The following is a 27,585-nucleotide window of genomic DNA, read 5'->3' as shown; positions in this document are numbered from 1 at the left end:
ATGTGCTTGATTATACTGTTCATACATTCTAAAGGGTGTAAAAGGCAGTCCACCATTGATAATTAACTCTGTTTTCCATATAAAACTTAAGATATATTAAACTTTTTTTTTCGTTTAGCCCCCACTTCTCTTATTATAACATCAAAGCATGGATAAACGTCGTGTTTTACACGTTTAGGTATTTTTTTTTTACCTCAAAACAACATGGTCCAGCCTGAGTACTGTTCTTTTATTTTAATCGTTCATCCCAAACACACGGGGGCGCCAAAGGGCGCGGTGACGTCTTTGAGCGACGTAAATGACACGAAGAAGAGATGACCGGGTGTAAACATGGCGTCTGCCTTGGACGATGATGAGATCCTAAATGATGATTATTATTCCCTGCTTAATGTCAGAAGAGAGGTACATTACGCAGTTGTCTTTTTTATTAGTGCATGTGCGTGTTTGTGTGAGAGTCATTCTTTGAAGTTTCTCCGCATGTGTTGTAACGGCTAATCGTACAAGCACATGAAACGTTAGCTAGGTGGCTAGCTTGTGACCCTCGACATTGATTTCTCTGCTGTGACTCCTCGGCTGCAAACTCTCAAGACTCACAACAGGTTGTTAGGTTACGACTCTACTAGGAGGAGTTGTCAGTCGATTAAGTAAAATAAAGATGGCAGTTTAGTTGCGTTTTCCTGGGAACTTACGTTTTTTTTGTTTTTTTTATTTTTAGTTTCATAGTTGTCTCTTTCACTGTGCATAGTTGCTAGCCAGCTAATGCTACAACTTTACTACAGTGTTGCATCAGGAAAAAAATAATTAGATTAAAATATCTGCGGACACAGCTCTCTTGTCTTGTTATTTTATATCTGAAGACCACGACTTTATATCTACTTAAAGTGACTCAAAATATCTTTTGGCACAAGAACATGCTGTTCCTTATTGCGACGACATATGCTTCAATTAACACTTTGTTATTAATCGTACCTGTCAGATCTTTACGGATTTAATACATAAACTAAAGGAAAAATAATGTTAACATTAAGGAGTTTTATTTTTCATTGATCAAAAAAGTTTAAGCCTTTCAATTGCACACAATACTGTAAGTTCAAAAATCACATAATTAGCCACATTTGTGTATAACTAAAACAATGTGCATTTTGGTTAACAGTAGACTAAAAAAACCAAATGTAAATAATGACTTTTTAATTTGATGGCTTAATAAATTTCCCCTGTATTCCCACTATAAAGCTGTATTGTCCTTGTGAAGATATAAGAGACTATTTCGCACTGTGTTTGATAAAATAGGCACAATAATGATCATTATGATCAAAAGTATTGAATTTCACTATAGGGAGAGAAATTAACCTACTTCTTGCAAACTGTCTAAATTGCACAGAAACATCATTTGCAAAGTTTCAGTGCCAAAACAAGAAATTTCCTCATATGGGTGCCTCGTACTTCTACCACCATTGCTTTGATAATCAAAACAGCTGTTGAAACCATTCAGTTTTTACTATAATTTTTTAGGATTCTGGTATTAATGACAACTCATTAGTTATGTGCAACACAACACTACAACTTAGTTTTGATGACACTTCCTGAGCTTAGCCATAAATATCAGTGTTTCAAGGTTTGAAGACAGTTGAGACATTTAATTGCCAGCTGCAAGTATCTGTTAAGATTCTTCATCTCAAGTCATGTAATTTTTCTATGTGGCACTTTGTTGCCAGACTAATACGGCTACAAAAATACTGGACTGATTTGGTGATAGTGAGAGTTCGACTGTAGCTGTATAACGTTATTTGTATTGCTTGTTGTCAATGTGATTTCTCTTCTTTCACATTTTTCTTCTTTCATTACCATCCTTCAGGCGACACAAGATGAGCTGAAAGCTGCATACAGGCGATTGTGCATGCTATATCACCCAGACAAACACAGGGACCCTGAACTAAAGCGCCAAGCAGAGCAGCTTTTTAACCTTGTACATGAAGCTTATGAAGGTAAAATATGTTTTGATCATGCCCTACAGTTAAACCCTTTTGGGATACACATGAAAGTTGTGGGCAAACAATTTTGATTAGTATGTTTTTCCCTTTTATAGTGCTTAGTGACCCCCAGGCACGAGCTATCTATGATATCTATGGCAAGCGAGGTCTCGATGTGGAAGGATGGGAGGTAAGTTTGACATTGACAAATTTCTACACAGTCTGCAACATGATGTTAGAAACAGTGGTGGTTATGTTGATTTTCAGTCTACTATTTTTAAATCTCAAAACAAACAATGAAGTTCAGACAGGAGGCTTAAGTTCTAAATTTAACAACAGAACTGTCAGGCTCAGCTCACACCATTCACAAAGAATTGGCTTGAATTTAAAAGGGTTTTTTTTTTCCATTTTATTACAGAATCATTTGTAGGCCAGTGTGCTGGCATGCAAACTTTAAATTTTGTAAAAGGTTCAAAATTTTTGTGTAGTATGGCAGGCTTTACAAAATGTCTTTGGCTGTCTCTTTTTTGAGGATAAGGGTAGTGTGCTTTGTTCTTGCATCTTTGGATGGTTGCTGTAGTAGAAATACAAAGAAAAAGAGATGTTTCTTAAACAGCCTTTCCTTTAAACATATTTAAAGAGGTACAGTGTGGGAGGAACATTTTTAACATGTTAAATTTAGCAACTCAGTATACATGCATTAGACATTTAAGGAATTGTTGATAATACTTTTACGTTTGATTAAATCTCTGAACATTTTCCTTGGTCACACAGTATGGATCACTCAGCGATAGCAATCACTACAGAATGCAGGGTATTGTTAAAATGTGGAACCCTAAACTCTACGCAAAGGTCTGCACACATAGCTGACTGGCACGTCCTCAAAAATGTCAGACCACCACACTGTGATTGGTCCACTGGGTGAGCACTTGGTGACTTTCAGTCTCTGAGTAATGTCTGCAGTCATGATGTGTGAAATTTAGTGTAAGAAAAATAGCTGCAGGCCTTGATACATCTTATCAAATTTATTTCCCAATATCTGAGGTGTATTGTCTGCCTCAGCTGCCAAATGAGTGGAAAAGAATGTACCCTCATCTGATTTAGCAGCTGTTCTTTCCACCTTCCCTGATGCCAATGCTAGATCTCACACCCTTCCTAGGTCTCCTGAACACAGACAAGCAGGAAAAATTGGCAGAGGGACTGAGAACTGGCATAAAAATCACAAACATAGCATTTAGGTGGACTATTGCAGAGTGGTGCGGACACACTGATGTAGTAAATAATTCTTAGAACAGTGTGTGCTACTATGGCGTAGCTAGAGCATAGATTCAAAACAGGAGTAGAAACCAGGTATGTCAGAGCTGTACAAAGCAAAGACTTCGAAGAGGGCTAGTGAAGCCTTGCTTGTCGCACCTAACCTTTGTTTTCAGAGTTAAAGTGTGGCTTAAATATGGCTGCAGATTCAGGCTGCTAGCTTGCAGAACAAAAAACTAATCTGGCTTTTCAAATGTTCAATATTATTTGCTTTTAATCTGTTATTACCCATTGAATGTATTGCTAATTTAACTTTTTATCTATTTTGTGTCTTTTTATGCTATATTAATCATCAGGTTAATGAATTTATGAGTTGCTTCCACTGGCTACAAAGCATTACCTTCCCATCGGGTGAACAAACACAACTGTAAACTTTGAATTAGAATCATGTGGGAGGTTTATTGAACTGTAAAGGATATTAAATATTCTTTCTGTAAATTTATACTTTGAAACTGTTAGTTTGGACTCTGTTTTTAAAGCCAGTTGCATATATATATTGGACACAGCGCTGGGTGATATGGTTAAAAAATTGAAACTCTGATGTTTTTTTTTTTACACAAAACTCATTTACTTTTTTTTTTTTCAAATGAAAAAGAAAAATACCCAAATGGATTTCTTTCATTGTTATCAATAATAATAATAATAATAATAATAATAATAATAATAATGTTTTTATAATGTGTATTTGTAACAAAATTGAACTGAATGTTTCTTTAAAGGTCAAAGTGTGAGCTGTAAGCTTGTCTTTAAAAGTGCACTATGAGGGTTATTTACATGAACACTGAGACTCTTAAAGTTTTTATCTCATTAAGAAACAGACAGAAAGTAATGCTTAAGTCTCTAAATGATGTTTGCGAGTAAACAAGAGTATCAGAGAAATATTGATTATTTCTGTATTTTATTTCTTGTCATCTCTGCTACAGAACCAGTGTCAGATAAAATGTTGGCAAGCAGATCAAAACTACTTTTAATTTCAATTTCTAGTGAAAGTATTCAGAATGAATGTGATCATTAAAACTGAGCAGGATGTTTTTCTTTATTTGAGAACACTGTGGTTACACATTAGCAAAATGTAAGAAAAAAAATGGATCATTTTGTTTACAGGTTGCCAGAACTTACATAAAATTAAAGCTTTTTACGGTAGCTTTTACTTTGGTGTAACAGCAGTAAAGTTTAACAGAAAATCTCAATTTTCAATTTTCAAAATCTTGATTTTCCAAAAACCAGATTTATCGATTTAATCGATTTATTGACCAGCCCTAATTGGACATATATTTGACGGGTGATATGCATACATTTTTCTTTAATGCAAGGGATGTACCAAGGCAAATTTCGGGTGGAGAACATGAATATTGATGTGCGTAACCTTTAAGGGTCTTGATTTGGGAGAAGGTTATTCATTTATTACAGTGAACACTATTCTGTCCATAAACATTTTATGTTTTTGGTGTGAGCCCTACATGCTTAACAAACCACCTACCTGTCCTACATGACATAATATTTCATCTGGCTTTATTAAAGACATTGCTACTTTATAGTACAAAATATAACACTCTTAAATGCTTCCCCCTGAGAAAAAAAAGGAGTTTGAAATTCAGGCAAAACTTCTTGTATTCTAACTCTGTATCCACAGCCTGTGAAGTAGCCAGCCCACTTTATGTTTTACATTCAAACCATATCTTCTTACACCAGGTGGTGGAGAGAAAAAGAACTCCTGCAGAGATCCGAGAGGAGTATGAGCGTCTTCAGAAAGAGAGAGAAGAGAGAAGGCTTCAGCAAAGGACCAACCCAAAGGTATACAGTGGAAAATAACAAGCTTTACATTGAACTGACTGTAATATAAAGGTGTGTTATGTGTGCATTGTGAAAAGCAAATGACTAATTCTTGAATCTGGTGTTTCCAGGGAATGATAAGCGTGGGAATAGATGCCACAGACCTTTTTGACAGATATGAGGAGGATTATGAGGACATGGTGGGAGGTGGAGTCCCACATGTGGAAATCAACAAGATGCACATATCACAATCCATAGAGGTAATGGTGTTGAGTAATCATTGGTGTTAGGTTGAAAAATTGAAAGCCTATAGAGTCAACTACATTTTTAAGAGAGGTTTTGAAACAAATTTATATACAATTTTTGGTTTTCTGTGTTCTATTGCAGGCGCCTCTTACCACAAAAGACACAGCCATATTATCCGGCTCCTTGTCAACCCATAATGGAAATGGAGGGGGGACGATAAACTTAGCCTTGAGAAGAGTCACCTCAGCAAAGGGATGGGGAGAGGTATGCTGTATTTATATTGAGCATTACACACATAATATATCCCCAAATTCCAGTGTATAACACACACTTTTGATATCATTAAAAGACTTGACTGTATCTTATACCCAAATGTAGCCAGTATGCCCGTATAAAATGCGGAGACACGCCATCATTATCCCATTTTGGGTCGACACTGTCAACCACTGCATGAGACCAGGCACAATTAAAAATTCATCCCCCATTCATTGTGCTTTGTAACTGCCTCACAGCTCAAAGTATTCAGAACGTACTGAGATACGTAGTGGCGCCAATCAGGCTGTCTCTAACACCTAAGAGTTTTTTACTCTCATGAGGTCATAAACGGGCATTTAAAGAAAGTGTTGGTATACTGGTCTTTTCAATCAAACTGCTGACTTGTTGAAATAACTTTCTTAAGTTGGGCATACACTGTGCAAATTCAAGCCGACAGTCCACAGTGGTGGAATGTCAGCTCAGACTATGCATCTGAATCATTTACAACGGACTGCCATGGTCATCACCAGCAAACACATCTAGCACCTAAATAAAAAACAAATATCCTGTCTCAGCTGGAGGTCTGCAGGTAGGCCTACTTTCCATTTTTACAGGGAAAGCACATCAGACAGGCATGCCTGCTGTTTTATGGTGATTTAAGATGCTGTTGGACAGTTTTTGGACAGAGGAAAAATGCCCCCAAACTGAGGATTCTGCTCGCGATTCTGCTCTCAGTGTGTGGGTGTGTGCTGTTTTATGACCAAAATATCAAACATGCCAGAATTCCACCCAACCACTCAGGATCGGCTGGCCGGGTCATGGTCGGATGTCATACCCCCTCCCCCCCTTGCATGCAGTCTTAGTGGGAGCTCCACATACAAACAATTTGACATGCACTAGCGCAGCATTACATTTCCCTGCTGGCGCCACTGATCCTTTTTTGCCGCTGTAACACCTCTGTTACTACCTCAGAGACTGACACAGACTGTCACATTCATAGTGAGAAGGCGAAACATCACAGTGGTATAAATATCATGGCTTTAGACGGCACTGTAAACTGGGCTTGTGTCTGTACTTCACACCTATCACCATATGCTGAAAGGTTTACTACTAAAGAGATAAGTAGCAGGATTGTAAACACCCCTTGGTAAAAAGAGAGTCAGTAAAAATAGCTGCACAGAAACCGCAGGTTGTGGATGCTGCTGAACTCAAAGATCATCACTCAGGATAGCATTTTAAAACAGACTTTGCCTTATAAACCAGTGTTACTTACAATATTTGAAATGGCCTACTTTTGACCTCCTCCTTTGATAGAAAATGCAGTGACCTTTGCCTGTTTTTTTATCTTCACACAGATCGAGCTTGGTGCTGGAGACACTCACGGACCTCTCTTTGGAATGAAGATATTCCGAAACCTGACGCCACGTTTGTATGTGTTAAAATGCAAGAGAAAAAAGAAATCAGCGCTCTTCATTTTTCCACTGCAATGCAAAGAATTCAGTTTCTTCTCTCCTTTTTTTTTCCCTTAGTTTTGTTACAGCACAGTGTGGGCTCCAGTTTTCATCCAGAGGCATTCGCCCAGGCTTTACAACCGTCCTGGCCCGTCACTTAGACAAAAACACTATGGGCTATCTGCAGTGGCGATGGGGGGTCCAGTCCTCTATGAACACCAGCGTAGTCAGAGACACCAAGAGTAGCCATTTTACCTTTGCAATGCAGGTCAGCAGCCAGGAGTTATTTTTAACTTAAATGTTAACTGAGACACAGTTGTCAGCGCCATGCCACAATAATCATTTACTTTTCTTTTCTTTTTTTTTTTTACTCTACAGCTTGGCATTCCTCACACTTTTGTCATGATGAGCTACCAGTACAAGTTTCAGGATGACGATCAGACAAAGATAAAGGGCTCAGTAAAGTATGCTGTCATAATGAAATAAGTCTTATTTGTAGAATGTAATCATAAATGTGTATTAAAGCTCCTGTTGATGCTAAAAATGGGATTGATTTGACAGCTCAGATTCAAGTCAGCTTTGTCTGCAGGTAGAGAAGCGTATCAACTTTGTCTTTTATGCTTACAGATCAGGTTTCTTTGGGACTGTGGTAGAGTACGGTGCTGAGAGGAAGATCAGTCGACACAGCGTCCTGGGAGCCACTGTCAGTGTGGGAGTGCCCCAAGGTGTCTCCCTGAAGATCAAGTAAGAACATCTCATTGCTCAAGCTGCCTGTTTGATAGAGGTTCCAGGGGGTTTTCCTTACATGATATCTCTTAGGAATCAAGATTTGACATCATGTCACACTGACAGATACATTTTCAGCAATTGATGTGAGTTTGGGGAGTTGGGGCCATGTTTGAGGATGCAGAAAAAGGACTGGCCAAATTAGATTGTAGCTGGGTGTGTGATTTGTTGTAAATAGAAGTGGAAATAGTAGGGTAACTTATGATATATAAGGGCCACTATGATGCATCATATCTCTGATTAACTGAAGAGTATAATGCCCTTAACAGATGCAGTATTTATGTATTAATTCACTTTAATCTGGTGTCAGTTTCACCTCTTATCATACTTAATCTCACAATTGTCTGTCATCATCCCACTGTCCTATTCTACTTCTTTTATCGCACTGTCAACTACTTGGTCTTTATTGTCACTATGGCAGAAAGAGTTAAATGTCTATCATATTGTGTCATGTTTGTTTTATCCATGTTATTTTCAGTAATGATAGAAGCACCAACTTTACAATTCCCCCATGGGATCAGTGAAGTATATCAAATTTTACGTATTGTATGGCATTGCATTGTATCATGTCAAATCTTTTATCCACATTAAAGGGATACTTCAACATTTTGGCAAATTCGTCCATTGCCATAATTCCTATAGTCTTAGTAATGAGTTCGTTACCTTCAGTTGTCGGTGCAAGCTGTTTTATGCAACAAATTTTTATGAAATAATCATGGAACATTACAAGATGGAGATGTTTTTAAGCTAAATGCAAAGCCGGAACTACACTCCAGGCATGGCTGCTGCACTGTGTCACTCCGCCCAGTGGTTTACTCAAGAAATAGTTCAGAGTATTTGCTTCATGCGTCGTAATGTTACATAATTATAAGTTATTATTTCACAGCATGGTGAATGTGCAGGTCACAACTTGTCCACAAGGGTGGACAAGGGTGTTTTGGAGTTGTTGGATTGTGTATTTGATGAGTTTGATGAGGGAAAGCCGGAATACCGTCTGCTTACATTGAGTTGGCACAGCAGGTCTGAACTCGGCAGCGGCCGATCTAAAAACAGCTTGCACCGACAACTGAAGGAAATGAACCTATTACTAAGACTATAGGGATTATAGCAATGGATGAATTTGCCAAAATGTTGAAATATCCCTTTAAGCCGGGGATACACTGTGCAAATTTCGTCCAATTCAGCCACAAATTTTGAGTCGCATGACTCACTTTAAGGTTGGGACAACTTTCGTCGTGCTGTTTACGGGGGGGGGGTACGACGGCCGACCACGGTCTGACTACGGCCCAACGAGCTGCTACCAACTGGTCGATGGATTTCTGACAGACATCCTCACAGTCAGAGCGGAAACGCGAGCAGAATAATCAGCTATGTGTGGTTTTTTTCCTCTGTAAACTTTCAGACAACGTTCTAAATTACCATCACAACAGCTAGAATGACTTTCTGATGTCCCCACATAAACAAGCAGGAAATATTCCTACTTGCGGACCTGCAGCTGATGGTGATGCAGTTTGTGTGTGTGTGGGATAGAGAGAAGATATGACTGGAAACACTTCACTCTCAGTGTGTGAGACTTCTTTAAAAAAATGGAAACTGTGGATTTCTGTCACAGTTTGTCCCGACTTCACTCGTACAGTATGAGCACTCAGGTCGGGCACGACCATCGGACCGTATAGGGTGAGCACATAAATCATGCGCGATGGTCATGCGTTGTAAGTGATTCAGATGCACAGTATGAGTTGACATTCTGCCTCGACTGTCGTATGGTCGGCTTGAAATCTCACAGTGTACACCCAGCTTTATCCTCATTAATGATAAAAGTACCACTATAAACATTTCCCCCAATGGATCGATAAAGTCGTACCATATCTATCATATCTTATAGATTCGCATTGCCCTGTATCGCATTGCATCGCATCTTTTATCATCATAACATCTTTTATCATAGAAGCACCGCCATAAACATTTTCCCCAGGGCTTGATAGTATCATATCTTTTATCTACTTTATCCTCCTTAATTTCAAAAGCACCACTTCGAGCAGTCATGAATTGGTGACTTGATGGGTGAGTTTGATAGAGAAATTTGTGTAGTCTGTATTTTTCATATATTGATAACAGTGATTTCATCATTTTATCCCATGTCAGAAAAACAAACTACCATATTGATATTTTGTTACCATTTCAAACTATGAACAAGGTTAATTTCCCATTTGCTGTTTACTGAAAGGATTCCATGAAAGCAGTATTTTGGCAATACAGTTTTTACATGCACAAAAATATCTGCACTCTTCATTGTCCTATTTTAACAATTCATGGCACCGTTTGTACTTACTTGAGGGCTAAAAGCAGCTGTATAGTTGTCACAATAACAGGTTTTTAAAGTTTGATGTCATTCTAGCAGTGATATCATGAATTTGGTTCCTGTTTTCTATACCATGGAAACAAAAATCAAGTCCTAGAGATCAAATATTTGCCAAATTCTTGTTTTAAAATTGGCAAGCAAACTCCTGTTGTGCAATTAAGACAATGCTGTCTCTCCTTCTCCTACAGCAAGCCCTGCTTCTCATTTTTTTCCCCAATAGTATCGATCATTTAACTGATGATGTTTTTAGTATTAAAAAGTCATTATAAAGCATTGGATCAAAGTCAGCATAAATATTATCTTTTCATCATATCACATCATTTACGTGGTCATTAAGATATCAATAATTAACTCATCTCTCTGTCTGCAGACTAAACAGAGCCAGCCAGACATACTTCTTCCCTATTCACCTGACTGACCAGCTCCTGCCGAGTGCCGTTTTCTACGCCACAGTCGGACCACTGGTTTTCTACCTCGCCATCCAGCAGCTAATTATTCGGCCCTACGTGCGGGCCCAGAAGGAGCAGTAAGAAACCTTTGCTTTTAGTCCGTTTCATACAAGAAATGTTATTGGAAGAAGCACTGCATGTATTAATATGGCCAGATTTTTATGAGCTCATTTTATGTCTCCATTTATCTTTGTGCTCAACAGAGAGTTGGAGAAGCAGCGAGAGAGCTCGGCCTCAGATATAGCCAGGAAGAGACAGGAGGCGGAGGCTGCTGTGAGTGTTTTACAGGCTTACATGAAGCTGTGGTGTCAGTTTGAAGTTTTAGTTCAGTATTACAAAACAGATGCAGGTATTGTAGAGGACTGTGGAGAAATATTACAAGTCCAAAACTGGTCAAATGAAGGGGTGGAGCAAAGTCTTAATGAGTTACATTAGTATAATACACACAGTGTAAAATAATCTCATTGCTTGTCTTTTCTTCTTATGTGTGTTTTTATGTCTCCAAAGGTTTTGCTCATGCAGGAGTCTGTGCGCAGGATTATTGAGGCAGAGGAGTCCAGAATGGGTAAGATGAGTCATTTTTTAGAGATGAGATCATAATGGGAGTAATGGGCCTCATTCACCAACATTCATCAGGACAAATGTAGTTCTTATTAACCCACTTACTCTGTATTCAAGAAGATTCTGGCATTCAATAAAATTTATTCACCTAGGATTCTCTCTTTGCAAAGAACAAAATCTACCAACACTCAATGGCACATTTAAGCACATTTGAATCCTAACAGACTTGAAATTTAAGGCAATAAAGTCTTTTAATGTATAGTTTTTTACCAGTAAGAGGTCTTAAATTCTAGAAGGTACCTTGACTTAGATATGTCTTCACACAGTCTTCTTTTTCTGGACTATTCTATTTTAGTCATTACTTTTTGTTTTCTTTTTTTAATAATCAACTTAGCAATCTGGCTAATTTGTGTTATGATAAAAGTCATTTTACTAGAGGTATTCAGTGTGTGAAAAATAATCAGACTTGGGGATTTAGACCCTAAAATGTTCCTTTTACCCATGTCATTTGACATTTCATAAGCAGTGTATTTTTTGGCCCTTTGTCCTGAAAAATCTTTATCTCCTTTAATTTTGCAGACCTTTTGCTACAGCAAGTGGTATTCATTTTTCCCAGTTCAGTTCTTAAAAAGGTCCTGAAAAGTCTTAAATTTGATCCTTCAGACTTTGTAGGAACTTTTTTGATCCTGAGCGTCCAGTGTGCAGTCATTTGAGGATTGCAATTTCCGCAGCGTCTGTACTTCTCTCTCCAATCCTGTGTGATTTTGATCTTTGCACACGGCGTTATAGCAGTGGTTTTCAAACTTTTTTTTTGACAAGTTAAACCTAAGATCAAGCCAAATCATGCGAAATAATCCTTTTAGCACGCTTTTGGTTGTTGTGTAGTTGTTGTTTCACTTCAATTGTACAAATTACCATGGCACACCTAGGCATGCCTCAAGGTATACTATTGGAAAACACCGTTTAGTGGACATCAAAGGGGCCTTTCTTTAAGCTAATCAACAAAAAAAAACATTTAACAGGCATCCAGCTTACAAGGGCAGGGCTCTCATCAGTTTAAGAACATGGGTGTGAACAACTCCGCAGATTAAGCTTCATAGATCTGACCAAGACCCAGACTTTTGTAAGCATCTTCTTCAGGACAAATTTTAGAAGAATCTCACAGATATTGGTGAATGAGGCCGATTGTTTATATTACATCTTGATCTGTTTGTTTTTACAGTGGGCCTGAGGTGCAGAATACAACGAAAAAGATAAAAAAAAAAAAACAAAGGAGAAAACTTAAACAGTATTAAATTTTACAACCGTAAGGAAATATTTAACATTCCCTTGGTGCAGAGTTCATCTTGTCCACAATTAGGAAAGTATTTATATTAAACAAAGAGGTTTTGTGCATTTTGGACTTGTGTTCACAAGCAAGAAGTGTTTAGACTAGCTAAAAATAGTTGACAAACACTACAAAAAGTAAGGTTTTTTGTGTGAATGAGACTAAAACGAGAAAAATGTTAGGACGGGGTGTTGTAAAGTCAAAATCCATGATCTTTCAGCGCTCTGTGTAATATATGTAATAATGGTAGAGATAAGCTGAGAGGATTTAAGGTATGTTAGTATTGTTAGTATACTATTACTGACTAAATTGTAATTAGTTTTACTGAATAAAACTACACTATATTGTTTTTAAGGGTTTTTTACTAAAGCTGGACTAAATCTATTTCTATAGAGTATCTATAGAGTTAAAGAGACTAAAATGTGGGTAAACTAAACGGCATTTAGACATCAGACTAAGACTAAATTAAAAGATAGCTGCAAAAATTAACACTAAAATGGTGTATGAAGCATTTCCTGTTATTGGGTTGTCATATTTGTTGTTGTGTTTTCTTTTTTGTTTTGTTATTTGTTCTGTTTTTAGGGTTTGGTGTTTTGTGTTCATATTTTTCCTTCTGTTTGTTTTTTCCTCTGTGTGTTTTCTTCTGTTGTTTTTCTTTTGCGTTATGTTTTCTTATTTATTGTTGTGCTTTTTTTTGTTTTGGTTTCTTGTTTGGTGTCATGTTTACTTGTCAGTTTTTTTTTTAATTGTTATGTTTTCATTTTCAATGGTTCCTTCTTATTTATTGTTTTGGGGTTTTTTGTTTTCTTTTTTCATTAGCACTGTTTTATTTTTGTCATTATGTTTTGCACTTCAGGGCCACTTTAGATTCAATTTTAGGTGAATAATACTGAAGCTTACAGGAAGGATACTGAGCCTGTTGTCTTGATATGAAACAGGACTAGTCCCATGTAGAGCCGCTATGACTGCAGTAGTATCCTCTGCAGCTTATGTATTACCAGTGTTCACAGCATCAAACCCTGGATTCAAGCAGAAGACATGGTGTTAGTCCTCATCTGGAGCTGTATTAGCAGACATCTTTTGTAGACGCTGATATTATCTTGAGTGATTTTGTGGAGATATGGGCAGCTTTTATTAAACAGGGTTCAAATTGAAAAGAGGAAGAGCAGCTCGGTGGATTTTTTAATAACCCTCCAGCCTCTGTTTCGACTAGTGATAATTGGCGCTTTTTAGTCTGCTTTTGATAAGTGCACTAACAAAAGGCTCTCAGCAGACAGTATAATTTTCACATGGGGAAGTTTTTCAAGTGATAATTGGCTTATGACACCTGCCACAATAGAGTCTACTTTGATTTTTAGTATCATCAGAGGTCCCCTCGACTTTGCTCTTGTAAAGTAACAGTTAATAGCAGCGTGTCCGTTTGTGTAATGACACACACACAGCTGCTCTTTTATTCACACCCGGAAACGCTCATGTAAGTGGTTTTGTTTATGCAGCTTTCAATTAAAACTAATTGTGCTGTCTTTTTGTTGTATACTTGCAAAAATATTTTCACAAACAAGTCTCAAAAACTGGTAATTAGACTGGTTCTGATATAAAATATGAGGCTAAAATTGCTAGCTCACAAGAGTTACATTATTTGGTGGAGGACATCGGGATTTGTGCTGGACTTTTGTTGCCAAAAGTCTCTTTATTTGCTTGTCCTTGAAAGAGCTTCTCAACAATGTTTAATAAAGAGTGAAGGACAGTTTGGTGATAAACTTTTATTGAGACATTTTTACATTAAAATTTTCAAATAACTTACATTATCACTGATGCTTCCTCTTAAACCAGGTCTCATCATCCTTAACGCCTGGTACGGCAAGTTTGTGACAGACAACAGTCGAAAACACGAGAGGGCAAAGGTCATCGATGTGACGGTGCCACTGCAGTGTCTGGTGAAAGACTCAAAACTCATCCTCACTGAGGCTACTAAGGTGAGCAAAGACTTCTGGTGCAACATTCTCAAACCTTAACCCTTTAATTTGTTTGGAGCAAGGCCAATAAGAGATTCTGAGAATGATGCAGCCATGGATTTTAGTTGGGCAACATCAAATATTACAAAGTCTAGACTAGAGCTAACCTTGCAAAGCAGATGGATACGCCCATTTCCTTGTTTCTCGCTGGCGAATCCATCTTGTAAAGCTCCCACCTGAACCGTTTGGGCCCGGTTAGAAAGTGACAGAACCAATCAGCAACGAGGGGCAGTACTTTCAGGCGCAGCAGAGTCGTGAAGTAAACAAGCAGCAGCAAGAGCTGGTGCAGTTATGGAGGAAGAGATTAGCGTGGATGCTGCTAAAGCGCCAGTTTTATCAGAACTTGACAAAATTTCTTTGTGAAAAGAAGAACAAAGAACCGCAGTGAGTTTTCTATTCAAAAACATCGAAAGTCGAGTACTTACACAACTACAGTCGCCCTGTTTTACAATATCTCTACACTGCAATTCTGTCATTTTGTAGATTTGCTTATTTCTCAAAACTAGATTATATTTTATTGCTTTTATCTAGAATTATAGTTACTGTTTACTCATTTTTTCATTTATAATTAGTTTTTTCTTACAACCAATCTTGTGTATAAGAGCAGCTGTCTTGCCTGACTTCCCCTCGGGAAAAATTATTTCTGATTCTCAAAATCTTAGGAGATTAACTTGTCATCACAAGAAAACCAGTGTTTTCTCACCATATGAAAAGAAAAACATCAAGATCTTCAAATAACTACCAGAAAATACTTGTTACTACGAGGAAAAGTAATTAAAAATTGAGGCTGTCTGCCGGTTTAAGGCTTCTGTACTGAACGAACAGGGGATGAAGCCCTTTTGAATCCTCCCAAGCATTGATTAGGGTTTTTGTGTTCTTAAAACAATTTTGTAGCTGCATATATGAAAAAACAACAACTGATGATTGGGTGACGCTTGCTACCTGTACTGGTAAAAATCTGAGCTCTTCTCAAGTATTATTAGTCTTTATAAAAAAACAACAGAATTGGACTTCACACCTGTTTGACCTTTTTTGACAACCATGTGCACATTGTATGTATGCCCGTATTAAGTTGCTGAATTTGATTTAAAGGAAAACATCAAAATCTTTTTTCTGCTCTGAGTAATTCAGGATTCTATGATTCTTAAAATTTACCTCTGTGTTAAAGGTCACTGTTCTCTACTCCCTGTGTGTAGACTCAGTCTGTGTGACTTTATGTTGTCTTTCCAGTCGGGACTCCCTGGCTTCTACGACCCCTGTGTCGGGGAAGAGAAGAGCCTAAAGGTGCTGTATCAGTTCCGCGGAGTCATGCATCAAGTCCTGTCCGGAGACGCAGAACCACTCAGGATACCAAAGCAATGTAAGGCTCTTAGTGCATGCAACAAGGTGACTCTTTGGTTTGGAGCCTGTGCTCACTATTCAGATAAGCATCTTAAGTGCAGGTTTATGATTTTAGTAGATTATACACGTTTGAACTGCCTCACCTGGCTCTGCATCTGATGTCACTGACAACAGGGGGGAATTTACTTAAAGCCTAGACTTTGTTGATGTGTTTGATGCAGCATATCTTAGAATATTTAATCTGCACTCTGATAAAGTGTGTTATTTCTGACTGCTTTGTTCCTGTTTTGCAGCTCACAGGATCGATGCCGACACATAAGGGACTCCTCGCTGACCAAAAAGATTCGCCTCTTGGCTGTGTGACAAAAGAGGGATAAAGTTGTTTTAGATACGACATGGATTGAAGTACTTTGTTACTCAGAAAAAAAAATGTGCATTTGAATTTTGTCTTTATATTCCTTTAAATATGCAGAGCCGGGTAGATGCATCTCAAACTGGATTGGTTGTAATTCAGTATCCATGGACAGGGTTGTGGCCTGCTCGAAATTATGTGACTTTAAAATGAATGGCTACCTTCGATTTCCTGGGTCATCTCGCCTCCTTGGTATCCATTTATTTTTGGTATGGCTTGTAATTTATAATCGAGTTCTATGTACTTTATTGTACACAAACTGCAGTGCCTATGTGTTGAAGACATGAATGCACCTCTGTTTATTATGCCATATTATTAAAGTCAGTCTCTCTCATGTTGTTAAACATTTATGATTTTTTTAATGTGTTTTATATTCTTTAATGCTTCTGTTTTTTACTTTCCAGTTCACATTTGAAAGTGTGTATAAATAACACATATTATGGAGACAGGTGTTACAAGAATAGGCCATCACAAGTAGGAAGGGGAGGAATATGCACCAATGACTGTTTTGTTAAGTGAAAATTGACAGTTTTAGATTAAAAATAAACAAAAGATACTTGTGCCCTACTAAAATGATGAACTCAGTGTGGAGAGTCCTAAACCCAGTTGAGCCCTTCATATTAGCCCCCACAAGTCAACCTTGCAGACGGTGTTAATTTTGTTGACTAAAACTATAACTAAACTATTCATCGATCACCTTTATTCCATGACAAAAACTAGACTAAGACTAAAAAAAATAGATCTTTGATGACTAAAACTGACAAAAACTAAGTTTAGTTTTCATCAAGATGACTAAAACTAGACTAAAATGTAATGTAGTTTTCGTCTGACATTCCAAATCCATGACAGCCCTAGTACCAACACAAAAATACTGTATTTTAGTGTCGGCCATGATAAAGGCTGTTTGAATTCTCTAACTGAAAAGGAAAGAAGTTTCATTACTTCCTTTATTATCTCCTATAGCCTAGGAAACACTGGACCATCCTTTACCAAAGGAGAGATGAACAAACAACCCACAATTCTTTGCATAAACTTCTGTAGCCTTCCCACCGCTCTATCTAAGATGTGAAAGATTACCTTACTAGAATAATGGGGAGGTTGGATTCACTTTAGGTTAAAGGTAGCTACCCAAAGGTTTACCTGTTGCAGCTAAAGGCACTCATAGACAAACCGCATGATAAAACTTTAAACCACGCTCGTCTTCTTGATTCACTATATTAAAATAAACTGACGCCAGACAACATGTTTACAGCAGAAAAAGTTTACAGAAAGATTTTGCAAAGTACAAAATATGACACTTTTTAGATTTGCAAACACTTTTCTCTCCTTTTTTCTGTGGCCTTTCTGTTATTTAGACATTACATCAATTTAAACATTACATGCACGGAAACATTGAATCTTTTAACCCCTTATTTACCACCGGGCTCACTTCATGTAAAGTGACCTTCCTGTTAACCGCTCATCAATACAAGCGATCACTTGGAGTGTATCTTTACTAGTACTGATTTTAACAGTAAAATTAATTGTCAGATGTATAATTCATGTGATAAACAGGGATGAATGGAGGTAAAGACTTGAAAACTTTATCATTCCACTTATGATGTTTTCATTTCCTCTCATTTCCGTTTTTATCCAAACAGTAAACCAATCAGTCAGTATTTAAAACTGCATTTGTTTTGCTATTTTGAAGTATTAGAGTAAATGTGATAAAACTTTGTAAATGACAACCAATTCAAGCGATAAAACTGGCATGTTGCCATATTGTGATTACTATATTCATCTTCATAATTACACAAGTGAGACCCGGTTTATAGAGCTTTTCACATGACGAACTGAAACAAAGACAGAACCATAGTAGACTAATAATATTAACAGAGACGAGAGAATTAAAGAAAAAGTGGATAGGTAGGGAATAAAACAAAACTATTTAATATAGTTGCAAAATAAAAGGACTTCAGCATTATTCGTATTGACTTTGCAGAGAGTTTAGATAAGAGAAAAGTTGTTCTGGATGTTCACAGTCACAGTCCCTCGTCCTGAAGAGACTTTAGGAAGTTAAACTCTGAATGGGCTCATATTTATCACCGAGGTTTTCACGTTTCATTCGCTGCTCATAACACGGTGAACGCACCGAGTGGTAGATGCGGCTTTTGTAGTCCATCAACGTTAAATTGTAGTTTTTACACAAATAACACGTCACGTCCATAACATCCGCCTAGGTAAAGTGCGGTCGGATTCCCTTATCGCAGCTGTTCTCCTTTCCTGTCTCCCACCTTTCCTTGACCCTGTGATTCATGGACCGTATTTAAAACGGTAAAAACCGAAAGTGTACATCTCTTACACTTAAAAACAACGGCAAATTTAACAGCTGTGTTTTCCTCTCAGAAGTCTTTACATTGATTCTTAACTTCCGCGTTGTGTAATTATAAAACTTAGTCCGTTTATGTGATGGCGTAGATTCATGTTCACATTACACACGTTTACAAGTTAGGTCGTCCAGAAAGGAGTGCAGATATAGAGTAAGTTGGTCGTCTTGCTTGTAAAATAAAAACAACAGTCTCTAGCCTGGGTCTATCCCAGGCATGAAGAGGAAAGCTAACGCTATGGGTGCAACTCTAAGCTCGAATTCAGCCAAAAGGCGAAGTAATACTGATTCAACGTGGCTTTCAGAGGAACAAGTAAGTATTTTATACAAGTTTAAAAGAAAAAACTGATCAAACGACAAAGTTTTGAGGCTGTTTGTAGCGACTTTAACGACGTACTGATAGATTTCATCGCTACCAGCTTGTCAACCACCATAGCAGTGGCTCCCAATTTTTTTCTGTCGGGCCTTTCTTTGGCAGGTAAAAATATTTGTCACCCCCCCACTGCTCACTTTACAATTCAACATGTAAAAACATGCAGATGTCCAACAAACACACCGTTATTAACAATTTTGGCAAAACAATTAATTTTTTTCTAGAATTTACCACAACATGAAGCCTAAAAATGACTTTTAAAAATCTATCTGAAGATGAAGAATTCCCTTAAAAATAAAAACTGCAATAATTTCAGTGATGACTGTTTTGATGCTACAAATACAGGTGCAGATCTGAGACTGCCAATGTCTGTTCATTTTCAATTTCCAGTTTTGATTTGTTTGTTTGTTTGTTTGTTTGTTTGTTTGTTTTTTTATCTTAATTCAGGCAACAGCCCAAAAACAGATCTCACGCTGGATGTTGCAAAAGGAAAAAAGTGTGGCCAAGGCTCTTGAGCCTAGCAAAGATTTGTTCTACTTTTGCACTCCAATCCAAAATGCAGAAAATATCTTAGGCTTGAACTGCAATAGCAGGTAAATCTGAGGTAACATCGATGAACTGCTCCTCTTCTGCAGTGCTGTAGTCATCAGCTGGTGTTGCTTAAACTGGTGTAGCTTCATTGTGGTTACCAAGTGTTCAAAGTCAATGCTTTGACAATAACTGAATATTCAGTGTTTAACGATAGCTATATCTGTTTACTGTTTGTTCTTTCCAGTTGTTCTCTGTTCCCCTGGAGATCCTAGAAGAGATCTTCCTAAATCTCCCTCCCCATCAGGTGGTTTGCACCTGTCGCTTAGTGTGCCATCAATGGAAAGAAGCAGCGGACAGTGAATCACTGTGGAAACAGAGATGTAGACGAGAAGGATATCACCTCTCTGATCCCTCCAAAATCCCCAAAGACTGGAGGTTGTTTTACTTTTTGTGCAAGACGAGAAGAAATCTTCTCAAGAATCCAAGAGGAGAGAGTAAGAATCTACCAAGCCACTTTAATCAGCATTTAATGGCATTAAGATTATATTATCTTGATGTAGAAAAAGCCACATTTTTGACTCATTTCTATGACATGTTTTGTGCTTTTTTAGAGAAAATGAGGTACTGGCATATAACTGACAATGGTGGTGATCAGTGGACAGTAAAGGGAATTAGGGTGCCACATCCAAACAAGGCCGTCAAGAAAAACTTTGTGACCTCTTACGAGTGGGTACTCACCAACCATGGTCCAGATGAACAGCAGTTTTAAAATATACTTTGTTTCTATTGTGTGGTATCTAAAGCCCTTTCTGTTTTTTTGCAGAATATGCAGGAAGATGCAGCTGATTGATTTGGTTGAGGAGGGTTACGACCCAACATTCATGGATCACATCCAGCCAGACATCAAAATATCTGACTGGTGAGAAGAAAACACATCATCTCAGTAGTTTCATCTGAGTCTTTGACAAACACAATCTTAATTTTACAGCCTGTGTTTCCTGTGCTGTAGCCAATGTTAGCAAAATTAGAGGATGCTAACAATGTTTCATTTGAGGTATACATAGTGGTGTTTCCAACAGGTAATAATAATAATAATAATAATAATAATAATAATAATAATAGTAATACATTTAATTTTCAAAGCGCTTTTTAAGAACGCAAAGACAAAAGTTATAAGACATAACATAACAAAGAAATCAAAAGACCCGAAAGCAGCTAAACAGACAGCAAGCAAACAACAAGCAGATAATCAGGCAGCAAAAGAGAAGACAAAAGAATCAAACAATAAAAGCCAGTTTTGAGCCAGATTTGAATACGGAAGAGTCCGTACAGTCTTGGATATGGTTAGGGAGTGAGTTCCAGAGGGAGGGGACACTATGGAGAAGGCTCTGTCCCCCCAGGTTTGGTGCTTGGTTCTCATGGGTGAGTAGAGGAGATTGAGGTTTAAAGAGCGGAGATTACGCGCGGGGGGGGGGGGTGATGGTGTAGGAACTCAGTAAAATAAGGAGAGGCCCTGTTGGTTCAGGGCTTTATGGGTGAGGAGGAGGATTTTGAATTGGATGTGGTAGGGGGCAGGGAGCCAGTGGAGGTTTTGGAGGACCGGGGTGATGCGGTCACGGGAGCGGGTGTGGGTCAGGAGGCATGCTGCATAATTCTGGATGTACTGGAGTTTATTGAGGACTGTTGAGGATGTGCCATAAAGAATGCTATTGCAGTAGTCTAGTCTGGATGTGATGAAAGCGTGGATGAGAGTTTCAGCTGCAGCGAAGGACTGTAGTGGACGGATGCGGGCTATGTTTTTTAGGTGAAAGAAGGCTGTTTTAGTGCGCTGGGTGACGTGCTGATGAAAGGAGAGGTGACTGGCAAAAATGACACCAAGGTTGTGGGTGTGAGGGGAAGAGGATAGGGTAAAAGAGTCTAATTGAAGGCTGAAGTTATGGATGGGTTTGGTGACTGATTTGGGGCCAATGATCATAAGTTTGGATTTATTGTAATTTAGGGACAGGAAATTGTTGTTCATCCAAGTGTTTATTTCAGTGAGGCAGTTGGTTAATGTGGAGTGTGTGTCTGAGGTGATGGAGGGGGTGGAGATGTGTAGCTGGATGTCATCAGCATAGCAGTGAAAATTGAGTCCATGGTGACGGATGATATGACCAAGGGGGAGCAAGTAGATGATGATTAGAAAGGGTCCAAGCACCAAACCTTAGGAGACACCTTGTGTCAGGGGGGCAGTGGAGAAGGAGCAGTTGTTAACGGGAATGTATTGTTGTCTGTCCATGAGGTATGATCGGAGCAGGATGGAGTGGTTGATGGTGTCAGATGCAGCCGTAAGTTCCAGGAGGTTGAGGATGTTGATGTGGCCAGAGTCTGAGGAGAGGAGGAGGTCATTGGTGACTTTGAGGAGAGCTGTGGTCCAGTTTGATTGAGTATGGTTTGATATAGTAGCATTTCCATAGACACCTATACCCTCACTTGATGGGTCGACTGTAGAGAGTATGCACGTGACGTCACAGTGCAAGTCTTTACCAGTCCTTCCACTGAGTGCAGGAACACTCATACTGGTGACAGAAATAATTAGGGAGTAAGAAGGAAGCGGCTTTATTTCAGCTGATGATGATAATGATGTTTACTATGGTTAGTATAGATCTTCAGCTATAGCAATGTCTGTATCCATAACAGTTTGTTAATAAAGACACAAGATGAAGCTGGGCTGTTACAGTAGCTAAAACAAGCTCAATTAGTGATGACTACAAGCTAAACCCAACTCTTATTGTCCTTCCTCTTACCTCAAAGGAAAATTAAGACTGTACGTTTCAGCAGATCAACCGTTCAGCAAGTTAACAGGATGACAAGGCATTTAATGAGTATGTCTTATAGCGATACAAATAGTCCTGTGATGTTCAATTAACACTGCTGGTTTTATAGTGGAAGATGTAAAGTCCACTGATATTTATCACAGATTAAATTAAGTAATCTTTCTAAATTAATCAGATTTCTAGTTGATTAAATACTGAAGTTATTTTTTTTAATGCTTCTTAAAGTGAACATATCCAACATTATAACAGTTTAAACTATATACTAGGGCTGTCAGCATTAGTTGCAATGCAATCAAGGGCCATGGGTAGTGCTTTATTTTTTAAAAATGACATTAATGAAATGCTGTATTGTTTGCTTCAGTACACTTTGGTTATGCAACTGGATAAGTTGCATAACCATAGTTTTTAGATAAGTCAAAAGTTATCTCCATCTTGTGATATAAAACATTTTCTCTTTCATTATTCCCTTACTTCTTTTTTGGTCCATAACAAGTTCCTTTTTCTGTGATTGAATTAGTGTAATAATGCTCAACAAACCAAAAATCTGGCTTTTCTTTGAAGTTAAAAGCAGGTCTGTAATTTCATGCATAAATCCAAAATGGAGAAAAGAAGAATGCAAGTGGTGGTGGGTTGGGGTAATTAATCAAGGTTAACAATAAAAATTCTGGGATTTATTGCAATTTAAAAAAATGACAGTCCTAAAAGGTACTCTTTCATAATCTGAAAATTTCACAATCTGGGGATGCACGTGGCTACTTAAGTTATGGTTAAGGGGAGCAGGTGGCCTAGTGGGTTAAGGTGCACCCCATGTACACAGGCGGCCCGGGTTTGAATCCGGCCTGAGGCCCTTTACTGCATGTCTCTCCCCCACTCTTGACCCTGTTTCCAACTCTATCCACTGTCCTCCTCTATCTAATAAAGGCACAAAAATGCCCAAAAATAAATCTTAAAAAAAAAAAAAAAGTTATGGTAAACAAGAAAGTGCTTCACATAGGAGATACATTAACTGACCACTTTATTAGGTACACCTGTTATTCTGTCTGACCCCTTCAGCTGTCAAACTAAAGAGAAAAGCAAATAATCAATACAAAGTACTTTCAGATGTTTGTCTGCAGTAGCTGAACTCTTCTACAAACGTGCATTTTTGTGTACCTGTGCTGAAATAGGTACGCTCCACGATTTGACTGTGGCTGTGAATATGAGATTCGTGTAGAATTGCTGAACAGTGAAAAGGAACCCATCCAGATTTTTGCCCCTGAGATAATCTACTTAGAGCAATGGAATGATCAGCAATGGCACCAGGTTTGCACACAGCATGAAACATTTTTTTACAGTTAAGTTAAATGAAGGTGCAAAACCTGAAGATTTATTATATGTTTGATTCCTTTTTCCTCTTTTCAGATGACACATGTTTTCAAGAACTATGGACCTGGAGTGAGATACATCTGTTTTTCTCATGGAGGAAAGGACACGCAGTACTGGGCAGGGTGGTATGGGATTCGCGTGACTGACAGCAGTGTTGAGATTTGTCCAGCGGGGGACACATAGCGCTGTTGGATTCCTCTAATATCGGTGTCCCGCCTTCAATAGTCCTTATCTGCAGGCAGCAGTTTCAGGACCGAAGAACAAGGATGCCTGTTTTGTCACGACAGCGCCACCCAGCAAAGTGGAGGAGCATTGCAATTAAACAAGTTATAGGTTCAGATGGACCCCAGATTCAAGAATGTAGAACCAGGACCCGGGTTTTTCGCAACTGCGTCATTCAGCAAATCAAAGAACATTGCAATTAATGTGCTTGAGGTAACGCTACTTTGATAGGCAGGAATTTAAAGTTTACTTTAAGTACTTTATCGTGATAAGTGTTTTTTTTTCCATTTTATAGAACAGTTTCATACATGATAAGCCATTGTTTCCTCCAAAGGCTTTGATCCCCCATTAAATTCACATTCTTTTTCCAAACTTTTCTTTATTTTACACTAAATGCAACACAAAAACTAGAGAACAAATAGAAGATTTAGAACAAGACTAGGGGATAAGTGGGGTACAGGTATTCCTGAAGGCTTCAGGGACACCTGAGGGGGGGAGAAACGCAAGGAAATGTATGGTAAATATAAAGTTTAGGCTAATGTTAGCTAGTTTCTAATGACCTCTGTAACAATATTGATAAAATTATTTATAAGACAACATTAGTTCCCTTACTATCAATAATATTGTCTCATCAATAATGTTACACAATCCCATGCAGCAACATGTTCTTTTAGCTTGGATAAAATTTATATCTTATATTAAACGGCTCAAAGTTAGCTCATCAAATACTTGCGCTCTATCACTCGTCGCTGTCATTAATAGTAGCAGTAGCTAGCAATCTGTATTCAAACAAATGCTCATCAACATTGCGCATGTGCGCAAGCAGGGTTCTATTTCTGTGGTCCTGAAACTGCTGCCTCTGAGCCTGCAGTTACACCCTTCTCCCAGCCTATGTCACATCTCTAAAAGCAGCTTTTTTTTTCACAAGCTGTTTTTCAGCGGGACACCAGAGTTGCCATCAAATTTACTGTACAGCAAAAAAAAAAAAAAAAATCAACACAGTGGTATGAAAGGTATTCGGAGGAAATGCTATCTCAAACTACACAGAATACTTAAAGGTAAATTGCTTTGTATTTATTTAATAAGTGATATATAGGTCTATAGGACCTACATGAGACTCTATGGGGCTGTCTTACTTTCGCTGCCTGTGCTCAGCTTTGTTTTGTCTTGTTGCCTCTGCCTGATGACAACATTATGAAATATTTTTATATGCACTTTATCATTTTTTTTATGAAGAGTTCATCATATTGTCCTTCATATTGCTGGTTTCTCTACATACTTGGCGTTATTGTAAGCTGAAAAATGATCAGATGTTCAGTACTGTGCAGAAATTTTAGGCATGTAGAGCATTAACGGTTCTTCACAGGTCCTGATGTTCCACAACCCCAGGCTGAAGAGAGGAGGGAGGGCGACCAGAGTCGGTGTCGACACATTTGACATGTACGTGTGTCGCTCAGCAGCCAAGGTCGAGCTTAACAGCATTTCTTTTGTCCAGGCCTCTTCACCCCTGGTAATACGCCCAGCACCCACCAACAGTTTTTAGGTGCTTGAGCATAAACACGACAACCAGGGGGTTGTAGCAACCCTCCTACCCACCCTAACAGTGCCCTAGGCTATATTTAAGCACCACACCTACCCATAACTCCGCCCTAAAGCTGTGGTTTTTGTTTTGTTTTCATCAGATTATTTTCCCATGCCCTTGGTAATGCACAAAGACATCCAGAGCATGACCTGGGTTGTGTCGATCCTCCTTCCCGCCCGATGGGGCCCTCAGGTGGGCGTACTCGCATTACGCACCTCACTTCAGCCTCAAATTTCGACACAAACATGCCTAAACTTCTGCACAGTACTGTTTTTTCTTCTTTTCATGTCCCTTTTTACTGATCTGTCTGACAAATAGACAAACACACAGTATGTCGATTATTTAAACTAATTGGAGAGAAGCAATGCTGACTATCTGAAATAAGATTTTTCTTGAATAATACTTTTTTTTCTGTTTCAGGAATGTTTAGCTGTGTAAAAATCCAGAATGCAATAAAACTGAATTCTGACTTTAATTTCAGAATTATGACTTTAAAAATTGGGTTTCAATTTTTCTTTTTAGTGGCCCTAATCCTCTTCCGTACAGATGTTAAGGATGTGCCATGTGCTATTTGTGTAAAAACTACAATTTAGCCTCGATGGACTACAATATTCTCATCTACTAGTATGGGGGTTCTCTGTGTTGTTATGAGCAGCGAATGAAAGTTGAAAACCTTGGTGATAAATCTGACCGCATTAAGATTTTTAGATCCTAAAGTCTCTTCTGCAAAGTCAGTACGACTAGGTGAATAATATTAAAGTCCTTTTATTTTCCAATGATATTAAATTGTTCTGTTTTGTTCCCTACCTATCCATTTTTGTCTTTAATTCTCTCGTCTCTGTTGATATTATTAGTCTACTCTGGTTCTGTCTTTCCTTCAGCTCATCATGTGAAAAGCTTTATAAACCAGGTCTCACTTGTGTAATTATGAAGATGAATATATTATTCACAATTTGGCAACATGCCAACTTTATTGCTTGAATTGGTTGTGATTTACTAACTTTTATCACAATTACTTTAATATTTCAAAATAGCAAACAAATGCAGTTTTAAATACTGACTGATCAGCTAATGTTTGGATAAAAATGGAGATGAGAAGAAATGAAAATGTTATCATAAGTGGAATGATAAAGTTTTCATGTCTTTAATATTCCTCTGTTCAACCCTACTTCCTTCCGTTTATCACATGCTGTTTACTGTTTAAACCAGGGCTAGTAAAGTTACAGTCAAATTGATTGCCTGATTTGATGAGTGGTTAACAGGTGTGTAACTTTAAATGAAGTTTCATCTCTCCTTTGGTAAAGGATGGTCCAATGCAGTGTTACTCAACCCTGCTCAACTAAAGAGCCAAACTGTTGAAAATACATTTGCAAGAGCCACAACCTAAGTAGTGAAAAGAGCCAATTAAAACACTGGGAGAAAAGTGGCAAGAAATGGATGGGAAGTGACTAAATAATGTGTTAAAAGGGGCAAAAATGATGCAAAAAATGAGTGAAAGGGAAGTGGGCAAAATCAAAAAAAGGTGGGAAAAAATGGGGAAAAGTGGCATTTAATTGCAAAAGGCAGCTTAAATGGGCAAGAAGTGCCAAAAGAGGCAAAAAAATGCAAAAAGCAGGAGAAAATTTTCAAAAAGGGGAGAAAAAAGATAAACAGAAGTGGCAAAAATGGTCTTAGAGCAGCAAACGCTGGGAGGAAAGTGGTAAAAAGGGCAGAAAGTGGCAAAAAAAAAGAGTTAAAGGTGGCAAAAATGGATCAAATTGGAAAAAATGTGGAGAAAAATGAGTGAAGAGTGACTAAAATGGTTAAAAATCAGAAAAAAGGTGGGAAAACAAGCAAAAAGTGGCATTTAATTGCAAAAGGCAGCTTAAATGGGCAAGAAGTGCCAAAAAGGGATAAAAAATGCAAAAAGCAGGAGAAAAATGTCAAAAAGGGGAGAAAAGTGAGAAAAAACATGCAAAATGGGCTTAAAGCAGCAAACACTGGGCGAAAAGTCGCAAAAAAACAAAACAAAAAAAAGAGTTACAGGTGGAAAAATGGTCCAAAGTTCACAAGGATGTGCAGAGAAATGA

General features: G+C 38.1%; 2 protein-coding genes across 2 annotated transcripts; both read left to right on the top strand.

Moving 5' to 3' along the window:
* The first annotated feature begins 270 nt into the window (after positions 1 to 270).
* On the top strand, positions 271 to 16,596 carry dnajc11a (DnaJ (Hsp40) homolog, subfamily C, member 11a). Its single transcript, XM_041798537.1, has 16 exons — positions 271 to 402; positions 1,856 to 1,985; positions 2,087 to 2,160; positions 4,977 to 5,078; positions 5,189 to 5,317; positions 5,445 to 5,567; positions 6,914 to 6,987; positions 7,088 to 7,277; positions 7,388 to 7,473; positions 7,637 to 7,753; positions 10,528 to 10,683; positions 10,810 to 10,879; positions 11,114 to 11,171; positions 14,328 to 14,470; positions 15,740 to 15,869; positions 16,144 to 16,596. Exons 1-16 carry the CDS (start codon positions 331 to 333, stop codon positions 16,167 to 16,169), a joined length of 1,680 nt encoding a protein of 559 aa, XP_041654471.1. The 5' UTR covers positions 271 to 330; the 3' UTR covers positions 16,170 to 16,596.
* Positions 16,597 to 18,497: 1,901 nt separating this feature from the next.
* Positions 18,498 to 25,689, top strand: LOC121517067 (F-box only protein 6-like). The gene is made up of 6 exons (XM_041798578.1): positions 18,498 to 18,940; positions 19,776 to 20,025; positions 20,143 to 20,257; positions 20,355 to 20,450; positions 23,514 to 23,649; positions 23,749 to 25,689. The coding sequence occupies exons 1-6, from the start codon at positions 18,845 to 18,847 to the stop codon at positions 23,893 to 23,895; spliced, it is 840 nt and encodes a 279-aa protein (XP_041654512.1). The 5' UTR covers positions 18,498 to 18,844; the 3' UTR covers positions 23,896 to 25,689.
* The last annotated feature ends 1,896 nt before the right edge of the window (positions 25,690 to 27,585 follow it).

This window comes from Cheilinus undulatus, linkage group 11 (assembly GCF_018320785.1).
Source record: "Cheilinus undulatus linkage group 11, ASM1832078v1, whole genome shotgun sequence".
Classification (NCBI taxonomy): Eukaryota; Metazoa; Chordata; class Actinopteri; order Labriformes; family Labridae; genus Cheilinus; species Cheilinus undulatus.
The sequence above is the reverse complement of the archived record's forward strand: the minus strand, read 5'-3'. Positions and strand labels throughout refer to the sequence as shown.